Source organism: Cryptomeria japonica, chromosome 5 (assembly GCF_030272615.1).
Source record: "Cryptomeria japonica chromosome 5, Sugi_1.0, whole genome shotgun sequence".
Classification (NCBI taxonomy): Eukaryota; Viridiplantae; Streptophyta; class Pinopsida; order Cupressales; family Cupressaceae; genus Cryptomeria; species Cryptomeria japonica.
Window position 1 is genome coordinate 434,636,761 of NC_081409.1, and position 22,711 is coordinate 434,659,471.

Sequence of the window (22,711 nt, forward strand, 5' to 3'; positions counted from 1 at the left end):
TATGTCAAACCGATTAGACCAATAAGCAAAACACCAAATCCAAACATCCAATCCATGTCTTTGACATAACCAAATGATCTCCTGATGATAACAAGTCATCATCGTTGCTAGTGAACAATATAACCTGCTGGTGAACACATACCGGTGACTGTGCATAAGTCACTAACCATACCGGTGAACATAATTTAAACTTCCAAGAAGACAAGTGTTGACATCAATGACAAAACCAATGCAACACATGACGAAGTCATCCATAATACCAACAATCTCCCCCTTTGGCATTGATGGCAACACTAGATGGAAAAACATCTTAAGTACCAAAAACAGAATGCCAAAATCCAATAGACCAACAATTTCCCAAAGGTAGATCGATACAAAGTTCTGTAATAGAAACAGAAACCAAAACCCAAAATACATATATCCAAAAGAGTATATCTCTCCAAGTAGAATGATCATCTCTCCCCAAATACAAAGTTTTTCCATAGATATCTCTCCCCCTTTGACATCAAATGCCAAAGCAGTTAAGAATTCAAAATTTAACATTCAGCCAACTACTCCCCCTGAGAAGTACCTCTCCTTCATAAAAGTCGGAAAAAGATTTTTCTGTTAGTTCCTTGTCGGTTTGATGCCAATCTTCAACATGTAAGTCTCTGCCAGTGGGGAAATTACCCCAAGCTGCTCTCTGAGATATTCAAATGTTTCCTTAGGCAAAGGCTTTGTAAAGATATCTGCAATTTGCTCTTTAGTATTCACATAAACCAATTTCACTTCATTTGCTTCAACATTCTCTTTCAAAAAATTATACTTAATAGAAACATGCTTTGTCTTAGAGTGAAATACCGGATTCTTTGATATATCAATTGCTGCTGAATTATCACAATAAATGATTATTGGTTCTTTGCATTTTACCTTAATATCCTTCAACATTTGCTTAATCCATAATACTTGAGTACAATTAGTTGTTGCTGCAACATATTCTGATTCTGTTGTTGATAATGATGTACAAGTCTGCTTCTTGCTGATCCATGAAATCAATCTTCTGCTAAGAAAGAATGCACCGCTAGTAGTACTCTTTCTGTCATCTACATCTCCTGCCCAAATTGCATCGGTGTATGCACATAAATCAAAATTTTCATCTTTAAGATACCATAAACCAAGATTTGTTGTGCCTTGTAGGTACCGGAAAATCCTTTTAACTGCTAATTCATGATTTTCTTTAGGATTGCTTTGAAATCTAGATACAATACATACTGCATTCATTATATCAGGTCTTGTTTGTGTCAAATACAGTAAACCTCCAATCGTAGATTTGTATCTTGTCGGATTAATAGGGGCTGAATCATCCTTCAATGTGAATTTATCAGTTGTAATCATAGGAGTACTTACCGGTTTGGAATTTTCCATACCAAATTTCTTCAAAAGTTCCTTCAAGTACTTTGTTTGACATATGAATATACCTTTACCTGTTTGTGAAATCTGCAAACCTAGAAATTTTTTTATCTCTCCAATCATAGACATTTCTAATTCTTTTTGCATTTGGTTAGCAAAGTCCTTACATAACCCATTTTCACCTCCAAAAATGATATCATCCACAAATACTTCAATAACCAAAATATCATCATTGGTAACTTTGTAATACAAATTGCTGTCAGCATTACCTTTTGTGTAACCAAACTTCAAAAGATATTTATCCAATCTAGCATACCAAGCTCGGGGAGCTTGCTTCAATCCATATAAAGCTTTCCTTAACCTGCAAACGATATCCTTATTATCTGTCAAAGAAAATCCATCAGGCTGTTCAATGTAAACTTCCTCCTCAAGATCTCCATTCAAAAATGCACATTTTACATCCATCTGATAAACTTTATAGTTCTTATGAGCTACAAATGCAAGAAATAGTCTAATTGCCTCAATTCTGGTTACCGGTGCAAAGGTTTCATTATAATCAATTCCTTCTTTCTGTGAATAACCTTTACAAACTAATCTTGCTTTGTTCCTGATTACTTCACCATCTTCATTAAGTTTATTTCTATATACCCATTTAGTTCCAATTACATTTTTGTCTTTAGGCCAGGGAACCAATGTCCAAGTGTTGTTCTTTTCAATTTGTTCTAATTCATCTTCCATTGCTTTTATCCAATGTTCATCCTGACATGCTTCAATAACAGATGCTGGTTCAATTTGAGAAATTAAGCATACCTCTTCATTTCCCAGTCTTCCTCTAGTCATAACACCTTGATTCTTGTTTCCAATTATCTGATTCTCTGAATGATTCAATCTTACATACCTGGGTTTATTTTGATTAACATTCACATGCTGCTGTTCTTTAGTCACAGTTGAGTTTTCTCATGATGCCGGTGTGACTGGGTCTTCATCCTGTACCGGTTCATTTATAATCATTTCAACTGCCGGTTCTACAGATCTTGAATCTCCTCTAAAGTGTTCATCTATCTTCACATTAGTACTCTCAATGATTTACTGTAACCTTTTATTATAACATCTATACGCCTTGCTTTTAGATGAATAACCAAGAAATATTCCTTTATCACTTCTAGGATCAAACTTGCCAATATACTCATCTCTACTAATATAACATTTGCTTCCAAATATTCTGAAATACTTAAGAGTAGGAATATGACCAAACCATAGCTCGTAAGGGGTCTTACCGGTTTCACTTTTGATGTGAACTTTGTTGAAAGTATAAACCGCTGTATTCACTGCTTCTCTCCAGTACACATGAGGTAGATTTGCTTCCATTAACATGGTTCTTGTTGCATCCAGAATAGTTCTGTTCTTCCTTTCCACAACTCTATTCTGCTGGGGTGTTCGGGGTGCTGATAGTTGTCTTTTGATTCCATTCACTTCACAAAATGCATTAAATTCTCTAGATGTAAATTCTCCTCCTTGATTTGATCTTAAACATTTGATTTTCTTGCCGGTTTTATTCTCTACCATTGCCTTGAATATCTTGAATCTTCCAAAAGCTTTTGATTTCTCGTTGAAAAAAGTAACCCAACACATTCTAGAATAATCATGAATTATTAGCATAAAGTATCTATCTCCTTGTAGACTTCTTGTTCTTGTTGGACCACACAAATCAGTATGAATTAAATTAAGAATACTATTGGACTTCTCAGTAATGCTCTTAAATGTTGTTCTAACTTGCTTTCCCATTTGACATTCCTTACATACCGGATTATGAGGTTTCACAAACTTAGGTAAATCCCTTACTGCCTTAGTTGAACTGATCTTTACAATGCAATCAAAATTTACATGACAAAGTCTTTTATGCCATAACCAACTTTCATCAATGCGTGCAATCAAACATGTCTTATCGCTGGTATTCAAATGAAAGATATTACCTTTATTCTGATTACTGGTTGCAATCTCCAATCCAGTTCTGTTTATGATTTTGCATTTTCCATTCTTGAATTGTAACTGAAATCTTTTTTCCACTAATTGACCAACACTCAAAAGATTATGCTTTAAACCTTCTACATAATAAACATTGTCAGTATTATGCTTACCATCCAAAGATATAGTGCCTCTTCCTTTGATTAAACAAGCTTTATCATCTCCAAACCTTACTAGACCTCCATGAATTTCCTGAAAAGATAAGAATTTGCTTTTATCACCAATCATATGATGAGAGCATCCATAATCTATAATCCATTCATTTTTTTCTTCATTTTTTGCTGCCAGGGCCTCCTCTACCGGTTTGACAATAGGTGTCGGTTGATCTTCTTTTATTGCAACAAAAGCCCATCCGTTATCTGCAGGATCTTCATCTGAATCATCTGTAACACCTTCATCTGCATAGTAACATGACTTATCTCTATTTTTCTTAAATCTGTATCTCTGATATTCAGGGTTAGGCTTATATGATCTTTTTGCTTCCTCCTTTAGTCTTGCATGTCTATCAGGACATCCAAATGCCATATGACCAACTTTATTGCAATTAAAACATTTGAAAGATGCTTTACCTTCATATTTACTTCCTGCTGGACCTTTAGGCATTTTTTTTGCAGATAGTGCTTCAAGTTCTTCATTTTCTCTCCTCATATCTTCAAGTTCTTTTGTATAAAGTGCTTTCCAATCAGTTTTGTTAGATGATAATGATGCTGATGTTGATGATGATGCTTTAAAAGCTAAATCGGTCTTTACAGTAGAAACAAGACCAAATTCCTCAAGCTCAAATGCTGAAAGTTTTCCAACCAAAGTATCTCTAGAAATTGAAGTATTAGGCTTTGTTCTCATTTCATTAATAGCAGTCACTTTCATTTTGTAAGCCTGTGGCAATGCTCTTAAAACTTTAGACACAATTTCATCTTCACTTAAGGATCCTCCACAACATTGTATTCCTAAAACAATTTCATTAACTCTTTCCATAAATGCAGAAATTCTTTCATTTTCTTCCATTTTTAAATTTTCATACTTGACTTGGTAACATTCTAATTTTGCAATCTTGACAGTGGTATCTCCTTTATTCAGTGTTTCCAGTTTATCCCAAATAGCTTTAGCAGTAGATCGGTCTGATAATCCCATGATTTGATGATCTGATAATGCGCTCAGAAGTGCTTCTCTTGCTTTGCAATCATTGTCCATGTCCTTAGCCATTGTTGGTGGATGAGGTTGATTTGGAATAGGAGCAACATAGCCATTCTTTGTAACATCCCATATATCTCTTCCAATGTAGTTCAGATGTGTTTCCATTCTGATTTTCCATATGCCATAGTTAGTTCCATCAAGCTTCAGACTGTCCTTCATGAAAATATTTGTTGCCATAGGATCTCCTCAAGCTGTTAGGCTTCTGCAAAAAGAGGACTTGGCTCTGATACCAATTGTTAGGTCCCGGGAAGGACAACTGAGAGGGGGGGGGGGGGTGAATTAGTTGTGAACCAGTTGTGAATAAATTGTAATCCAAATGCAAATTATTCCAACTTAAACTTAATGCCGGTAAAACAGATTAACAGGTATAGGAGTACCGGTTTAACTTAATGCATAAAACATAAAGAGAAACAACATCCACAACACATGACACAAAGATTTTGACGTGGAAACCCGGTAAGGCCGGTAAGGGAAAAACCACGGTGGGAAACCTTACCCACAATCAGATGATACTACTGCAGATAGTATGTGTATACAAATGGGGTCTGCACATGCAGAAAGGCCAACTGCCTAGAGCTCACTGCTCAGTCACAAATAGGAGTCACACTGACTACACAATTGGATGGTTAAATCCAATGATAATGTACTGCTCAAAATAGCATCTCCAATGCTGGATTCATTACCGGCTATGATACTGGTTCTCCCCTTTTTTGCCTGGGTCCTGGTCCTGGTCCGTGCCCGGTCCTGGTCCTGGTCCGGTTCGCCCTGGGTCCCCCCCGGGTCCTGCCCAGGCGGCTGGGTTCCCTGTGGGGGGACCCAGGGATGCAGGACCCACAGGGAACCCAGCCGCCTGGGCAGGACCCGGGGGGGACCCAGGGCGAACCCAGGAAGACCCGGGTGAACCCAGGAGGACCCGGGTGAACCCAAGCCCGTGGGTTCCCAAAAACGGGGCCGACGGGTTAGAAAGCATTTAAAAACAATAAAAAAACAATATTTTTAATCTTCTAAATACATCTAAACCCTAATCTGCCCCTCTATAATGCATTTCATGCATCAAAACATGCATTCAACCTATTCTACTTGCATTTTTTAAGATTTTTTCTCTACAATCAGGGTTCTTAGTTTTTGTATTTTTCTTCGAAGGTGACGACTACGAAGGTGTGAGACACGCATCAAAGGCATAGGAATCACTGGAGAAGAAAGATTTAGCCATGAAAGGTAAGTGAATCTGAATTTTTTTCAAGTTTTCAAGAATTTTTCCAAGTTTTTTTCAAATTTTTAAATTTTTTTAAAAAGTTTTTTAAAGTTTTTTAAATTTTTTTTAAAGAAGTCTTGTATATTTTTTTACACTTTGTATGCATAGTATGGGGTTATAATACCAAAATTTTAATAATTTTTTTCAATAATGTTGTGCATTCTCTTTTCATTTTAGGTGCACTATTCATATAATCATACATAATGGCTGGAACTGGAAGTGCAAGTGCAAGCTCTAGTTCAGTTGCAAATGTCCGAAATGAAAATACCCCCTTTAAAATTGATCAAGATTCACCACTTTGGCATTATACAACAATGATCAAGCCAGTGTCTGGTGGTGGGGGTTTTGTTTGGCAATGCAACCATTGTGGCACTGAGTATACCAGCTCATACTATCGAGTGAAAGGCCACCTTTGTTTCATCCTTGGGCGTGGAATAAAATTTTGTAAGGGATCAGATGGCAAGGGGCTGCCAAAAGCTCTAGTTTTGGGATATATTAGAGAACAAGAGGAAGCTGATAGGAGAAGTGGCAAAGCAAAGACTGATCATCCTCTTGTCCATCAAAGCTCAATGTCTAAGAGGCCTTCTAGTAGCATGGGCTCCACAAGACCAGCTGGTTCACATCCTTTCATGCAAAACCCACCAGTTGATGCAGTAGAGAATCAGAATGTTGTGGCTTGACGGAAAAGAGGCCCATTGGATTTTGCCTTCAAAAATGAACTGAGAGAGATTGCAGATTCCAAAATTGCACGTTGCCTTTATGGCAATGGGCTTCCTTTCAACCTTGTTAGATCACCTTACTTTCGGGACATGGTGCATACTCTTTGCAATACACCTTCTGATTATGTTTGTCCAGGGTATGAAAAGGTGAGAACCACCTTATTGGCAAAGGAGAAAGCATCCATAGAGTTACAGTTGAAGGTCATCAAAGATACATGGCAGGAAACAGGTGTGACCATTGTTTCTGATGGATGGAAAGATTGTAAAAATAGGCCATTGATCAATGTTATAGCAGTGTGTCCTAAAGGGGCAATGTTTTTGAAAGCAGTGGATTGTGAGGGGCAAGTGAAAGATGCAAGTTTCATTGCCAATATCTTGATAGAATGCATTGACATGGTGGGGCCTCAAAATGTTGTCCAAGTTGTAACTGACAATGCTAAAAATTGTAGGGCAGCAGGGACTATAGTGGAGGCTACATATGGTCACATCTTTTGGACACCATGCGCAGTACACTCACTCAATTTAATCATGCAAAAGCTTGGCACACAAATTGATTGGGTGAAAAAACTATATGCGGAGGGCGAGGAGATTCAAATGTTTGTGACTAATCATCATATGTCACAAGCCATTTTCAGGACCTTCTCCAAGTTGGAGTTGTTGAAGGTAATTTATAATTACTAATTTTAAATTTTATTTTTTAATTTTTTAGTTTTAAATTTGTATTTTTTATAGACTTGCATTTGATATATGTTGTGTATTTTGTTATGTCATGTTAGGTTGCTGAAACACGATTTGCATCTCACACGCTCGTCTTAAGACGACTTCTGAAGGTGCGAGACGCCTTGAGTTCTATGGTCATCAACAGCTTGTGGAGTGTATGGAAGCAGTCCCACACAGAAAGAGCTCTAAAAGTAAGAGCATTGATCCTTAGTGAGAAATGGTGGGATGATGTGGAATATGTTTTGAATTTCACTGAGCCCATCATGAGCATGATCAGGTATGCTGATACTGATCGCCCATGTTTGGGCGAGATTTATGATGGCATGGATTGCATGGTGGAAAAAATAAAAGAAGTAATAAATAGAAAAGAAAATGACCCAACGGAAACATTTTTCAAAGTTGTGCAGAAAATTGTTGTTGACCGTTGGAACAAGATGACCACCCCCTTACATCTCTTAGCATTTGCTTTGACGCCAAAATTTTATAGTGCAGAGATGCTTGCAACACCAAGGAGGGTGCCACCATATAGAGATGCAGAGGTTGCTTCTGGCTATAGGGCTGCCTTTAAAAAGATATATCAAGATGAGGAGACAAGAAATATTGTCATGAGGGAGTTTGGCCAATTTGTATCTGCAAAAAATCATGATGTTGTAGCTCTTAATGCTAGATATGGGATGGATACTGATGAGTGGTGGTATGTACATGGTCAAGGCTCCATTTACTTGCAGCCTCTTGCAATTAAACTTAACTCCCAAGTATGTATCTTTTTATTTTTTATTTTTATAGTTTTCCAATTCCATTTGATGCTATCATTTTTTTATTTTATAATTTTAATTTGTAAATTTCTAATTATGTTTTAACTTTTAACAGGTTGCAAGTTCTTCTTCAGCTGAGCGGAATTGGAGTACATACTCCTTCATCCACTCAGTCAAACGTAATCGTTTGGGTGCAAAGAAAGCTGAGGATTTGGTCTACGTACACTCCAACCTTTGTTTGTTGTCACATAAGGACCCTGAATATAGTGAGGGTGTAACAAGGAATTGGGATCTAGCCCCTGAGTGTGCTGATTTAGATGCTACAGTTGCACAACTTTGCCAAGTCTCTATAGACGAGGCGGTTATGGAATTTGAGAGAGACATAGCTAGTGGGAGTGGCATTCCATTTGATATTGGTTCAATTGATGCTGAATTTGAACCACTTGATGACCGTGAGCTTGGGTTGGATGCTTCAGATGAAGATGAATATGGAATTTAAATCCCATAGATGGCTTGTAATTTGAATGTTTAACTTTATAGTTTATTGTGTCATGACATTTTCACATTTTGAAACTTGAAACTTGAATATTATCTTTTTTGCAAATTATGAATATGATATTACATTTATGATTTATGATATATCAATATCAGAATATTTATTGGCATTGGCAATTATGGATTTATGATTTATTGATTTATGATTTATCTGTTATCATCTATGTATCATTGTATGAGAAAGTTACATTGTATGTTTGATGTTTCATATTTGTATGTTTGAACTGTGAACATATATAATTTTGATGTTTGAAGTTTGAACATATATATATATATATTAAAAAAAATTAAAATATATATATATATATGTACGGACGAACCCGTACCCGTACCCAAATTTTTTTTTTTTTTTGCCGAATCCGCGAACCCGTACCCGAATCCGAACCGGAACCGGTAACTTAGATTACCGGTTAAGCTCTGAACATGAGTGCCAAAACACCTTCATAACCTTCCTTCAACCTCCAAATAATGTCTGCGTGATTCGCGCAAGGATCTGCTTATTTTGGCTCTTCAATATTCGAATACACTCGTACCATATCTATATCCCAATCTTCAATAAGATCTTACAATCATTTATACAAAACCTAAGACCAAATGTATAGGTTGGCTCACTAAAGATATTACAATTAAATCAATTACAAATAAGTCTTGATGCGATACATTATGTCTACTCAATACATTTACCACAATATCCAATCAATAAACAATCTCCATAACGTGTCGTGCTGATCTGGAGTACTAGTCCATAACCTAGACCTATCTGCTGGTAAAGGCAAATTTGTCAACCCGATTAGACCAATAAGCAAAACACCAAATCCAAACATCCAATCCATGTCTTCGACATAACCAAATGATCTCCTGATGATAACAAGTCATCATCGCTGCCGATGAACAATATAACCTGCTGGTGAACACATACCGATGACTGTGCATATGTCACTAACCATACCGGTGAACATAATGTAAACTTCCAAGAAGACAAGTGTTGACATCAATGACAAAATCAATGCAACACATGACGAAGTCATCCATAATACCAACACTAATTGGACCTTAGGTATGATCACACTTCAAAACTGACACTCAAACACTGAAACTCAAAACTGTCGCTTGACTGCTAAAACCCTAAACTAACGCGATGCAAAAAGCAGAAAAGAGGGGGGGGGGGGGGGGCCCTTCTTGCAATGGGGCAATGTGTGAAAAGGTCATAATCACAGTTGGACTACTTGCAACTTGGCTCAACTTGTCAAGCCCCTGGAAAAAAAATTGGCAAAAACTCGGCGAAAAACTCGACAACTTAAAAACACGCTTAAATTTAATAAAAAATGCATTTTTTTGCAAAATTTAATGAGAAGATGCATCCAATAAGTCAATAAATGATAACACAAAAGAACCAAGCTGATTCTAGATATATTTAAATGCAAAGTGTCTACAAAATCGCATCCTCATGAGGAATGCTGATGGCTGGAATCCTGGAAGGAAAATAGTAAATAGTTTTTGTAAAACCAAAAGTAAATACTTCATTACAAATTACAATTACAACTTCCTCTTCCCAGCTCTCGCAAAAATTAGGGGAGAGGTAAAACTAGAGGGGTCTAGTCCTAGAAGTTTGCAGTGGGCCTGACTGCGCCTCCTCGTTGGGTATGGCTGGCTCCATCCTCCATCCTAGATGAAGCTATGTCTCCACCTGCTTGTGGTACTGGCAATGACTCCTCATCCTCATCCTCATCCTCTTCCTCCTCAATGTCATCTAGCGTGAAACCAAATCCACCCCCCTCCTTGTCCATAGCTTGCCTCTCCAAATTAGTGATGTCATCCTCGAAAAACAATGGAGGCTGCTCTTGTGATGTCCAATCACTGTAAGGATCTATATTATCCAAGTCAAGTGGACCACCTGCTACTTCCTCTACCTTCTTTACGTGCAATGGAAGATTATATTGCACAAAGACAAGGTCATTGAGACGTTTTTGAGCTAACTTGCTCGTCTTCTTCGTGTCGATGGATTTAAACAAGCTCTAATTGCGCTCAGAACTGCATGAATTACAAGGTTGACATAAGATTATGAGGGCAAATTTTTTGAGATTTGGGGTATTTCCACCCCAACTTTGCCACCAAGCATCTGCAAATTAAAATTAGGTTGAGAGTAGCAGCCCTCCCCGGGGTCTGAGGGTGAGAAAAAGAGGGGTAGAGAGATAGATCTAGATCTTGGGGAAGAGTGGAGAGAGTGAGATGGAGTGTGGTAGAGAGGGGGATAGAGGAAGAGTGATAGGGAGATAGATAGGTCTAAAATTTGAGGCAGATAAAGTGAGTGAGATAGAGAGAGCGAGAGAATGTTGATAGGAGCATAATGATTACTGAAATTTGACTGTCTGAAAAATTAAGAGATCTTCTAAAACCTAGAATTTGCATTATAACTCCTAGAGATCTGAAACCACTCTCAAACATCTTGCCAATATATACATGAAATATAACAAAGTATATTTCTTATACTTAAATGTTATATTTCATGTATATATTTTGATGAAGAGAATAAAACTGACTTGAAAAAACAAAAATAGATAATTTTTTGACATGTTTGGGCCTCTGTTTTTAGTCTAGCCGAGTTTTTAATAGAAACTCGACGAGTTTTTTGCAAAAACTCGGCAAGTTTTTGAAACTCGCCGAGTACTCTATGAGTGTTCCATCTATGGTCACAATAGTGTCCTGTTGTGACCTTTTTCACACATCACTCCATTGAGAATGGGGACCCTCTCCTTTCCTGTTTTATAGGGTTTTGATAGTGTCCCGTGGCCTTCCGCTTCAGTTTTGCTTAGTTCTGTCAAGTTTTGAATGGTTTGAGTCTTAAGGATTGAAAGTTAGTTTTTGCAAACCAAGTGATAAAAGAGTCTAGACACCGTCAAAGTGCCCAGAAACGCCGAAGGACAAAGAACGCAATTGATTTGAGCGAATTCAGACAACTTTCTATATTTGGAAAGTTTGGTTTTTTTGCTTTTTCCTATTTTTTAGGAAGTTTCATTTTTGACATTTTTAGCTCGATCCCCGGGATGTCTAGTTTTAGAAAGTTTTCCCTATTTTTTAGGGATGTTTGCTTTTTTCTTTTTCAATGTCTCGGGGATTGATAAAGGGGATCTCTCAAGAATTGCAAGTTTTCTCTTCATTGACGAAAACTTTCTTGCCCAGGCAATTGAGTGGTTGCACATCCTTGCCACGTGTACAGATGATGTGGACGTTGTCTTCTTCCAAATTAGTAACTTGCCGAGTGTCACTATGGAAGAGGTTCAACTCATTGTGTTCAGATACATTGAATCTGCTAAAAAGGAAACTGGACACTCAACTCAATGATAATAGCAGCTGTGCCACATGTCACTCTTTTGTTTGTCTGAACTGATAGAGTTTTGAGAAACCCTAATAAGGGTTTGTAGCTTTCAATCTAGGCCCTTGATCACTGTTTGATCTCGACCGTTCATTGTTTTCTGGAAAACTATATAAGGCTACCTCCTCTCATTTGGAGAGTGTGAGGTTTTTGATATATTGTTGCGTGAAGGTCATTTTTTCAAATAATACATTGCATGTGCGTTTTCTCTTAAGGCTTTGTAATCTCTGTTATTTGAGTGATTAGCATGGTTTCAATTTCCTGAACACGTTAATTAGAAGTTAATTTAGATTTGATTTCAAAGTTGTTAGAGTTGAATGAAGGATCTGATAAGTATTAATTAATGGTGTATCTCCGCTCATACTTTTGGTGAATGGATGATTTCCATTTCACTGTGCAAAGTTAGTCTGAGCCTATCCCTTGTGTATGCCAAAACTTCGATCGTAAGCACAACCCATTGAAGATTGCTCTCACTTTGTGTAGTTGTCCTTAGTGTGGCGAAGCAAAGTGCGGTTTCCTGAGAACACCTGGTTAATACCGTCTCCAGAATTCATAGGTTTAGATCAGCTTTCTTAACCCTATCCCCTTTTCCCCTTTTTGAAAGTCTAAATCCCGAAAAATCAAAGAAAAGAAAGAGCCTGAAATTGATAAATCTATCTAAGTCCAGAAGCTTGAAAGACATTCGTAAACGTAAGTTCCCCTTGAGATTTTCAGCATACACTACCCAAGTAGCTATCCCACTAAAGTCGCTTGTTCGCACATATAGACCTTGGAATCAGCAGTGATTTTTTAGGAGAAGATAGAATACCTTTGGGTATCTTATTCTAATGTTTGGTAGATGATAAAATGTACACCAACATGTCCTAGTGCATGTGTGTGTTTACCCTTTTTGACATTGTATGAAGTTGATGATCCACTCTCTACTTGCCAATCTGATCTCTTAACCATGGTTTGTATGCCCCCACCACAATGCCGACCATTTCAAATATTAGTAACACGATAGATAGATCAGAGTCTAAGCATTATTATAATGTAGTTAACAAATTAAATTAAATTTTATTACAAGTGTATAAAAAATAGGGTAGAAAGCAGGAGCAACTCATTTTCTTATGGTTCAGTATGGTGCACTTTTTTGACTCTGGTTTTGTGTGGCTTGGGCCTCTGGTTCTGTTTATTTTGGGGGATGGGTTTAGTTTCCATTTTTGCTAGTTAATTTATTTTGTACCTTTTCTCTAAGGGTGAGGACCCCAATAGAATCCATTTGTAAATTATCAAAAAACAAAATACATATTCTTCCATGAAATTTCCCTGGAGTAGGGTATAATGCATATTGCTAATGCTGAAAACAGGAAGCAATACTGAGTATTAACATGGGCCTAGTTTAGAGATAAACTGTATGGTACAATGATGTGACTATACAAATAAATGTATGGACCATCAGAATGGAGGAATGCTCCAGAAAGTATCAACAGTGTGAGATAAATGTTGATTTGATGATAATTGAAAGAATCGGATTAACAGATGGAATATCAGTCATAAGACTATTTAGTTTCCTAAACCATATTGCAATCTAACTAATGTGGTTTCCTAAACCATTTCTTGATGTGCATTACAAGGTAGTGGAAGGGTTTCCTCGGGTGTGTATTAGTTCAACTTCCTGGTTTTGTCTTGTAGTACAAGTGGAATCTGTTACCGTGTACTTCGAGATTGATTTTGCAATGGATTGTGAAGTCAGTTTTGTTTACATTTGAGAAGCAGAATCTATTCGATTGTGAAGACCCAATGATTGACTGTGGAATCCCTCTTGTGTTTGTAGAGGATAGTTGAACCCCTTCATCTGCATGAGATGTCCTTAGATCAGTAACTCTAAATGGATCCATTCGCTGAAGAAAAGCATCTGGCAACTGAAGTGAGCCTGAGACACTGGCTTTGAATGGTAGTATCAACAGTTGTAGCTGCAGCAGAGTTTCTTTCCAAAAGAAGTGGACATATCAGCATCTCTTGATGCCTCCATGATTTGGATATAGAGGATATAATTTGCAGGAGAGATACTTGTGCCACAAATGGATTAAGTTGAAACATGTGTGCCTTTGTAAATAAATCTAACCCTGAGAATGAAATGGGCCTACTTTCAATTTCACTTATGTGTCTGACCTTATTCTGAGTACCCCATATGTTAGTTTCGAGCGTACGAAACTGTATATTCTCAGTGTTGATTATTTCTTCTCTTTCTGCCCCTGGTTTTCTTTTTGAAGCCTCACTAAATCCAAGCAACTGGTAATCTATTTCTTCCTTGTTTATGACCCCTTCTTTTTTCCAAAGCCACTGACATTTTTGGGCTTATACTTCAACAGTCAATGGGTTTTCCTTCAGTGCATACTTATATGTTACCTTGCACTCTATAATATTCATTTTTCATTATGTTCTAGCTGTCTGCCCCTTCTAATATGTAACCGTGCTAATAACAAAACAAGTTTTTTAATCATGGCTGTTTGTTATCCAAAGATCTGTTGTTTTTTGTAATTTTCAGCTGAATATCTCATGCCATCTGATTGAAGTGTTCTTGAGGATGGAAAATGAGAAAACATTTTTCAACTGTTTTATCTATGAAAGTGCTGTGAAATGTTTCCTTTTACCTATTCAAGATTGTCAACTATTTGAATGTTTTTCACATTTGATTAAGTGCAGGTTGAGAGGATGATTCTTGGAGAGGTTCAAAACATGCCTAAAGGCATAGAAAGAGAAAACAGGATAATTCAGACTATCATGCGTCAAATCTTATTTGCCCTTGATGGACTGCATTCTACGGGAATCGTTCATAGGGACATCAAGCCCCAGAACATTATATTTTCTCAAGGTTACTCTCTTGTTTCTCTTGAAAAGAAAAAAGTGGAATGATCCATTGATTTTAGGATTCAAAAGAAATTTGACATGATTCTTGCTTCTGTTTTTTGAAAAGTTGTAATCTTCTTAGTGGTTCTAAAATTAGTATGCTCTGAAAATGCCTTTAGTGCTGACATTTTTTGTGGGTTTGTTTGAAAACTGCTATTAAGATTCCCGTGCCTTCAAGATCATTGACCTTGGTGCTGCTGCGGACTTGCGGGTGGGTATTAATTATGTACCAAAGGAGTTTCTATTGGACCCAAGGTACAAGTACTTTTAGTGCTGGAATTATGCCTTTTTTTCAATATCTTGTGTGTAAAGAAGAGATCATTCAACTTTTTATATAACATTTGTGGTGTGTTCCATTTGTGTTTACATAAAATAGAAAATCGATATATCATTCAAAGCCTTGGATTTTTTAATTATGAAATATTTTCCATAGCAGTAATTCACTTATAAAATATTTTCCTGAACCAAAAATCGCCCACATCTAATTAAGGAAATGACTTAGATATCAATATAACTTAAGCAATCCCTTTTAAATAAATCGTCCAACCTTTGCCTTAAGTTATAATTTAATTCAAAACACCATTTTTTCATCAAATACTGAACCTGCCAAAACAAGCTCAAGGATATGGGGAAAGGAGCTGAGAGAATTGCCTTGCCAGAAATAGTCACTGAACTGAGCTGAAGAACCCTTGCCAAGAATAGCACCAAAAATGCTGAAAGACCAACTGCTCAAACTGACCTGCCGAAAATAGCCATCTGAATAGGCATGCTGATATCCTTCTAAAAATAGTACTTACTAAAAATAGCATACTGCTAAAAATAGTAAGTGTTTCCAAAGTGATTTTAACCAAATTCTGAGCAGCCATTGCACTTACTAAAAATAGTAAGTCCGGAAAAAGTCTATGGATTCGTTTGCATGTCACACCATCACGAGGCTCTCTGAAAACCCAGAAAAACCCAGAAAAATAAGTTGTCCTCCCCCCACTTACTAAAAATAGTAAGTTCAGAAAGTCCTCGGATTTAGTTGCATGTCAATCCATCGTGAAGCTCTTTGAAAACCCAGAAGGAATCCAGAATTAGAACTATAAAATTCCAACAGGCAAGCCACCAAAACTGCCAAAACATCCTCCTAGAAAATAGGAAACCCTAATTCTATCTCTGTCTGACCAACGGATCTTAGAATTGGCCAACAGACCCCAAAACAAACTAGACTGGAAAAGAGGACATTACAGTCCGCCCTTCCCAAAATTGCTTGTGCTCAAGCAATGCCACCACAACTAGAGAAAATTTCAAATTGATGCACACCCAAGCAACTACGATTCTAGGGTCCGATGACCGTCTCAGGAACAACCCACCTTTTCGATGCTGCACCACTCTGATCGCATCAGTGAAAACATCATGCCAAAATTGCACTATCCTCCATTGTGACTCCAAAATGTTACCATCCATGATACTCAAACTGAAAAATTCTGAAGTACTGAAATCAATATCATGCAACATCTCGTGCCCATAAGGTTCTAAGTAATCAATATCAACAATGCGACTGTCTATCACAAGCTTGGGCAATAGAAAATAGAGTCTACTCAACTCACGATCAAACTCCACAACACATCTCCATAGGGTATCTAATGGAGCCACGACTGCCAATGTGACATCTCCAAATCTTCTTGCAAAGAGGAAAGCATTCCTTTGCAAGAGCTCAACAAACTCATACTCATATCTGCACATGAATCTACTGTGCTTTGTTGTTGTGTAGCTAGGTCGGATTCTTTCTAGGGCCGACCTAGTGCATAAAATGCCATGTGCCCTGTCGGCCTTGGCATTTGGATATCGTAGTTGTATGAGTCTAAATTGGGGCAGGCCCTATTTGGGCGAACCACTTGTGTGGGCGAACCACTTGTGTGTAACTTGTGATTAAGTTAAATGTAACTTGCAACTAAGGGAGACTCATATGTAACTTGTAATATATAGGTCTGACCCTACCCTTTGCGCCAAAAGTATGTGGCCGACTTGGGGTCTATTAAGAGGTATTGATTCATATATATGCAAGGTCATGATTGCATCAATAGATATGAATTCAACAACATGAAGGACATGTAGTGTGCTCGGGGGTGACGATAAGAGCTTATCGTCTATTGTTGGAAAGGCAATAGATCTAATGTTTGCCTGTGGTTAACGAGCACTAACATTAAATCAACATGGTATCAGAGCGGGTTCCTTCTATAGAGCCTAACCGCTTGAAGGTAGATCCTGTGCTTTTAAGGGAGTTCTATCAAAGCAATTTGCAGACTGAGAAATCTAAGTGCAGGCAAAGATGATTACTTGAAATTTGAGCTGCGGAATACAGACATGAGCATCGCGAATGTCCCGTGGCGAGCAATGATCGCAGAGGTGCCGACGATTGCCTTAGACCTGGTAGAAATCGAGAACAATTCGCCAGTGCTCAATGACGAATTCATCGTGCACAGGTTGGGCCTCATCCCACTCACCTCCAAGCGTGCAATGGAGATGAGCTTCTCGTGTGACTACGACCGGTGCGATGGCGACGCGCAGTGCGATAACTGTTCTGTTGAATTCACCCTCCTCGCCAAATGCGACGGTGACCAGACCCTCGATGTCACCAGCTTAGACCTCATGTCCTTTGATCAACAAGTCATTCCTGTTGATGTCGCCAACCGTGCTACCGACGACTACGACCTGACTGAACGAAGGGGCATAATCATAGTTAAACTTTGATGCGGTTAGGAATTGAAGCTTCGTGCCATAGCCAGGAAGGGTATTGGCAAGGGCCATGCCAAATGGTCGCCGACTGCAACGGTTACTTTCATGTACGAGCCTGGTATCGAAATGCTGACGGCAAGTGGAGTTGCTATGGACATCTCTGTCCATTTTAACATTCTATATTCGAATTCTTCATTCGGGGAGGAGAACATGTTGTGGAGGATTCTCTTCGGCGATTGTAACATTTTACTAGCAAAATCTGTGATATGGAGGCGTCCTCTTGTTTTCGGCATTTTGGTGGTACTCCAGCCAAAACTTGTTATCCCAATGGAGTACCAAATTGCTGTCAACTCCGGAATAGAGTATCGCTCGACACACCTCTATAAATGTATGTGCCCCTAAAATTGAAGGACGCAAACAATCGGTTGCTCGGATTTGCACCATGCAGATTTGAAACGAAAGTGCAACTGAATTTGCCTTTGATTGTGCCAACAAATCACTGGGGCACATGGTCTATCTTGCTTACAACCGGGGTATTTGGTATCTGAGAAGACAAAGATTGGAAGTGCACTGAGTGGAGCATTGGTGAGCACGCTTGTGGCACTTGCAACCAACAATTTGGGGCTAGTGGCATATGAGGCTCCTGCATATCAAGTGTTGCAACAGTTATAGGGACTTTGGTTGCTTATTTGGTGGTACCCATGCGATCTTTAAGTCAAGATAGCTGGAAGATAGTAGCTGCTCTAATGAGAAGGCATATTGGTGGAGTTGTTAATTATGTTGCAGTTTCAGAGGCTCTTGGTGTGTCTTCATTAGTGTTGACAACAAGACTGGCTGCAGATAATTTGGTCTGTGCAATTTACTTCACAACACTTTTTGCACTGGCTTCTAGAATACCTCCTAAAATTTCAACAACTGCCAATGGATGAATCAAAGATTGTATTCAAGGAAGGAAGATTGCTTGCATTTCTTCGTAGAGGAAGAATCAACATTCGGAGGGAGTTTGACGTATTGTCAGAAGTAACCTTGGACGAAGAGGTCAGAAGGTTGATATTTGCTTCAGAGGGAGCCTAACATTTCAGCTTTAGAGGGAGCTACAATGTCATGAAGATTTGGTTAATGCATTTTTCTCTGTGATGGAGAAATTTAAGGTGAGAGCCCTTGTTAATGAGTTCTTCTCTATGAGGGAGAAGTTCGTGGTGCAATCCCTTGTTAATGAGTTCTTCTCCTGTGAGGGAGAAGTTCGAGGTGTAATCCCTTGCTAATGCATTCTTCTCTGGGAGAAGTTTGAGGTGAAAGCCCTTGTTCCATCCTTTGCGAGTAGGCATGGTGGAGATGCATTCTTCTTTGGGAGAAGTCTGAGGTTAGAGCCCTCATTCCACCCTTTGCGAGTAGGCATGGTGATAATGCACCCTTCTCTGGGAGAAGGTTGAGGTGAAAGCCCTCTTCCACCCTCTACGAGTAGGTATGGTGGGTATCATGGAAGAAATTCCATGATGTGCTTGTTCACCCTCTGGGAGTAGCTATGGTGAACGTATTATTCATGGGAGTAGCCATGGTGGTAGTCACTATGTGACTTGGTTATTCAGAAGGAATCCTCCCTAGCTAAGAGGGAGTGTTGTTGTGTAGCTAGGTCGGATCCCTTCTAGGGCCGACCTAGTGCACAAAATGCCAAGTGGCCTGTTGGCCTTGGCATTTGGATATCTCAGTTGTATGAGTCTAATTTGGGGCAGGCCCTATTTGTGTGTAACTTGTGATTAAGTTAAATGTAACTTGTAACTTAGGGAGACTCATATGTAACTTGTAATATATAGGTCTAACCCTACCCTTAGTGCCAAAAGTATATGGCCGACTTGAGGTCTATTAGGAGGTATTGATTCATATATATGCAAGGTCATGATTGCATCAATAGATATGAATTCAACAACATGAAGGACATGTAGTGTGCTCGGGGGTGATGATAAGAGCTTATCGTCTATGGTTGGGAAGGCAACAGATTTGATGTTTGCCTGTGGTTAATGAGCACTACCATTAAATCAACATGTTTCCCCAGAATTATTCTGACAAAACCATGGAGACTTCTAAAAACTCTTACAATTCCCACTCCAAGAACCTTAGAATGAAGAACCAAAGAAAGCAAAGGTTCACTGTCCCAACCATAAGTAGAAGAGAAGGCATAAAGATAACCACTAGTTAGAGCTTGAACACTTTTCATACATGGATACTGATTGCCCCAACTCGCCATACCTCTCATCTGAGACCATAAACCTGCCCTGCCAGGAGAATGTGAAGTCTGAAAAAGAGTTCACCAGCAGCCCACCAAGTCTGAAATGATTGACTTGAGATCTGATTTTAGGAAAATCAGCATCCAAGAAGATGAACAGCTGCTGCAACATAGGAAATTGTCATCCAAAACAACACATCTGCTCACGTCCAAGGCTGGAAATATCCTCTCTAGTGACTTGTTGTGACCTTTTCACACATCGCCCCATTGCTAACGGGGACCCCCTTTTTGCCAGTTTCCTGTGTCGTTAGGTTAAGGTTTTGGCTACTTAGTGGACAATTTTGCGTTTCCTGTGCCCGAGTCTTGGAATTTTGATTATGCCTAGTGCCGTCTAGGGTTTTTGAAGTGTTAGGATCAAGTTGCAAAAGATGATATTTTTAATGATCCTAAGTTTTGCTAAGTGTTTTGACCTATTGAACGTTAACGTGTTTTTAAACACGCGCATCAATGATTTAAAGTGCCAAAATATTCACAGACCTTTTGGAGTTGTTTTCTCGCTCCTAAGGTAATATTTAAATTGGTTTCGCACTTTATTCCAATATTTTCCTAGCGTTTCGCTCATATTTTTGGAAAGTTAGTCTAAGTCCAGTTAAATTTAAAGTCACTGAGTGATTTTGAGTGGTTAAAATGTTAAAATCTTAAGGGAAATTCATATGCCAAGGGTTAAAGGGTCAAAATCCATGCTAGAGGTGATTTTCCCCTCACATTCCAAACTACCCAACCCATTCCCCCACTCAAAATCCATACTACACATGGGTTTCCCTTGGAATCCATATTGGCCACTAATTTCCCCCACTGTTTATCCACACCTGGAGCGATTTTCCCTTGGAAATGCTAAAATTTGGCTAAGTGTCAGGATTATCCAGACTGCCATCGAATATCCCCTGGGAGTGCGGACTGGAGTGCAAGGATAGTTCCATGCCTGGGTCGATTTTCCACTAGGATTTTTGTGACAACTAAGTGAGGATTTTTGTCCGGATTTTTATCTAGACAGGGATCGATTTTCCCCTGAGCATTTTTGTAAGGATTTTTGTTCGGATTTTTATCCAGACAGAGGTCGATTTTCCACTGGGAACATTATGAAGAGTTTTGAGTCCAGATTTTTGTTAAGACTGAGGTCGATTTTCCACCAGGGAGGTATTTTTTCAAGTTAAGTGAGTTTTAGTGTGGATTTTTGTCCAGACACCCATCGAATTTCCCTTGGGGGGTGATTTTTGCAAAATGAGTGCATTTTTGTCTGGATTTTTGTCCAAACTCACATCGAATTTCCCCTGGGATGGTTTTTATGTGCATTTTGATGATTTTGAGTATGGATTTTTTATCCAAGCATGGGTCGAATTTCCCCTATGGGGCAAATTTTGACACTTAAGCGATTTTTGAAGGGATTTCTCAATCCCAACCTATAGCGATTTTCCTCTGGAGGCTTTATTTTGGATTTAAATAGCAATATTTTAATAAAAAAGCCCCATTTTAATTGCTTTTAAATAATTATTAAATGATTATTTAAAATTTAAAAGCAAATTTAATAACTTGCAATAATTATTAAATGTTTGAACCTTCTAGAAGCAAGTTAGGGTTTCACCAAGCAAGTATTTATACAAGTGTTTTTTAACCCACATTGCTTGTGTGGTGAAAGTTGGAGGTGAAAGCAAGTATATGAGAGGAACTTCAACATTATTTTATTATTATTTCTGCTAGGTGTCTCCATGAGAGCGATTTTTCTCCAAGTTGGGCGAATTTTTTTAACAAGGCATTTTTGTGAAGCGGTGGGATTGAGGATTTATTTTCCTCCATTTTTTCCAGCTTGCTGATTTATTCCTGCTTGGCTGCCATTAAAGACCAGTTCCAGATTTTCGATTTTTGCTAAGTTTGGCGATTTTTCCAAATTTAGCAATTTTTGGTAAAAGTTGGCAAATTCATGATTAGAGACTTGGGCGATTTTTCCTCCACCATTTTTGCTGCTGTTCAGACCTTCATTGCTGCAGATTGCTGCCATTAACAACAATTTTCAGAATTTTGAAAATTTCGATTTTTTGCTAGGGAAGGCAAATTTTTGTGTTTGGGGTATCCAACCCCAACTTGGGCGATTTTTCCAGATTGTTGCCATCCTTCATTGTTGCAGATCAAGGCTGCCATTGACATCAAATTTTCAGAATTCCATTTTTGGCGCTAGACTTGGGAAAATTCGATTTTGCTTGGGAGGTGTTTTGGTGCCATATTTTGATGATTTTCATGCATGTTTGGTGGCTGCGATCACTTCCAGCCTGCTGATTCGCTTCAGATCTGAGGTTTGCTTCAGATTTTGACCTCCATTAATGGCTGCCATTAATTTTCAGACTTAAGTTTTTATTGCCCAGCCAATTCCAACTTAAACATTTAGCATTTGGAGGCATTTTATGGAGTTTTCTGTGCACTTTTTATAGACCATTTTATCGCTGTTGCAGGTCTGAAACTCCATTGTTAGGCGCTTGTCCTCAGAAATTTTCATTTCTAGCCACCTAACCAATTTTGGCGAATTTGCTTGGGGCTGTTTCCTTAGCAATTTTTCATCATTTTCAGGGATTTAAACCACTTTGCAAGGTGTTGGTAAGTCTGAAGTATCCGATTTTCAGACTTGTCCTCAGAAAACTAAATTTTACCAGCCATACTTACATTCCAGAAAATGATTGTCTTCATCAATAAAACTGATTTTTATTGATTTCATGCACAGTTTGAAGGTTACATGTTTTCGAAAGTCTGATTTTTCAGGTTGTCTTTAGAATTTTGACCTCCATTGTTGACTGCGGAAGGTGTCTTCAGACATTCATTGTGTGAAAACACAACCTTTCA

General features: G+C 38.4%; 1 protein-coding gene across 1 annotated transcript in view; it reads left to right on the forward strand.

The window, feature by feature from the left end:
- The window catches only part of LOC131061072 (serine/threonine-protein kinase STN7, chloroplastic-like), a 136,253-nt gene extending 117,726 nt beyond the window's left edge, over nt 1–18,527 (forward strand). The window contains 4 exon segments of the mRNA XM_057994577.2: nt 14,674–14,842; nt 15,039–15,132; nt 17,166–17,986; nt 18,265–18,527. Coding sequence (XP_057850560.2) covers nt 14,674–14,842; nt 15,039–15,132; nt 17,166–17,986; nt 18,265–18,527 — 1,347 coding nt within the window.
- The last annotated feature ends 4,184 nt before the right edge of the window (nt 18,528–22,711 follow it).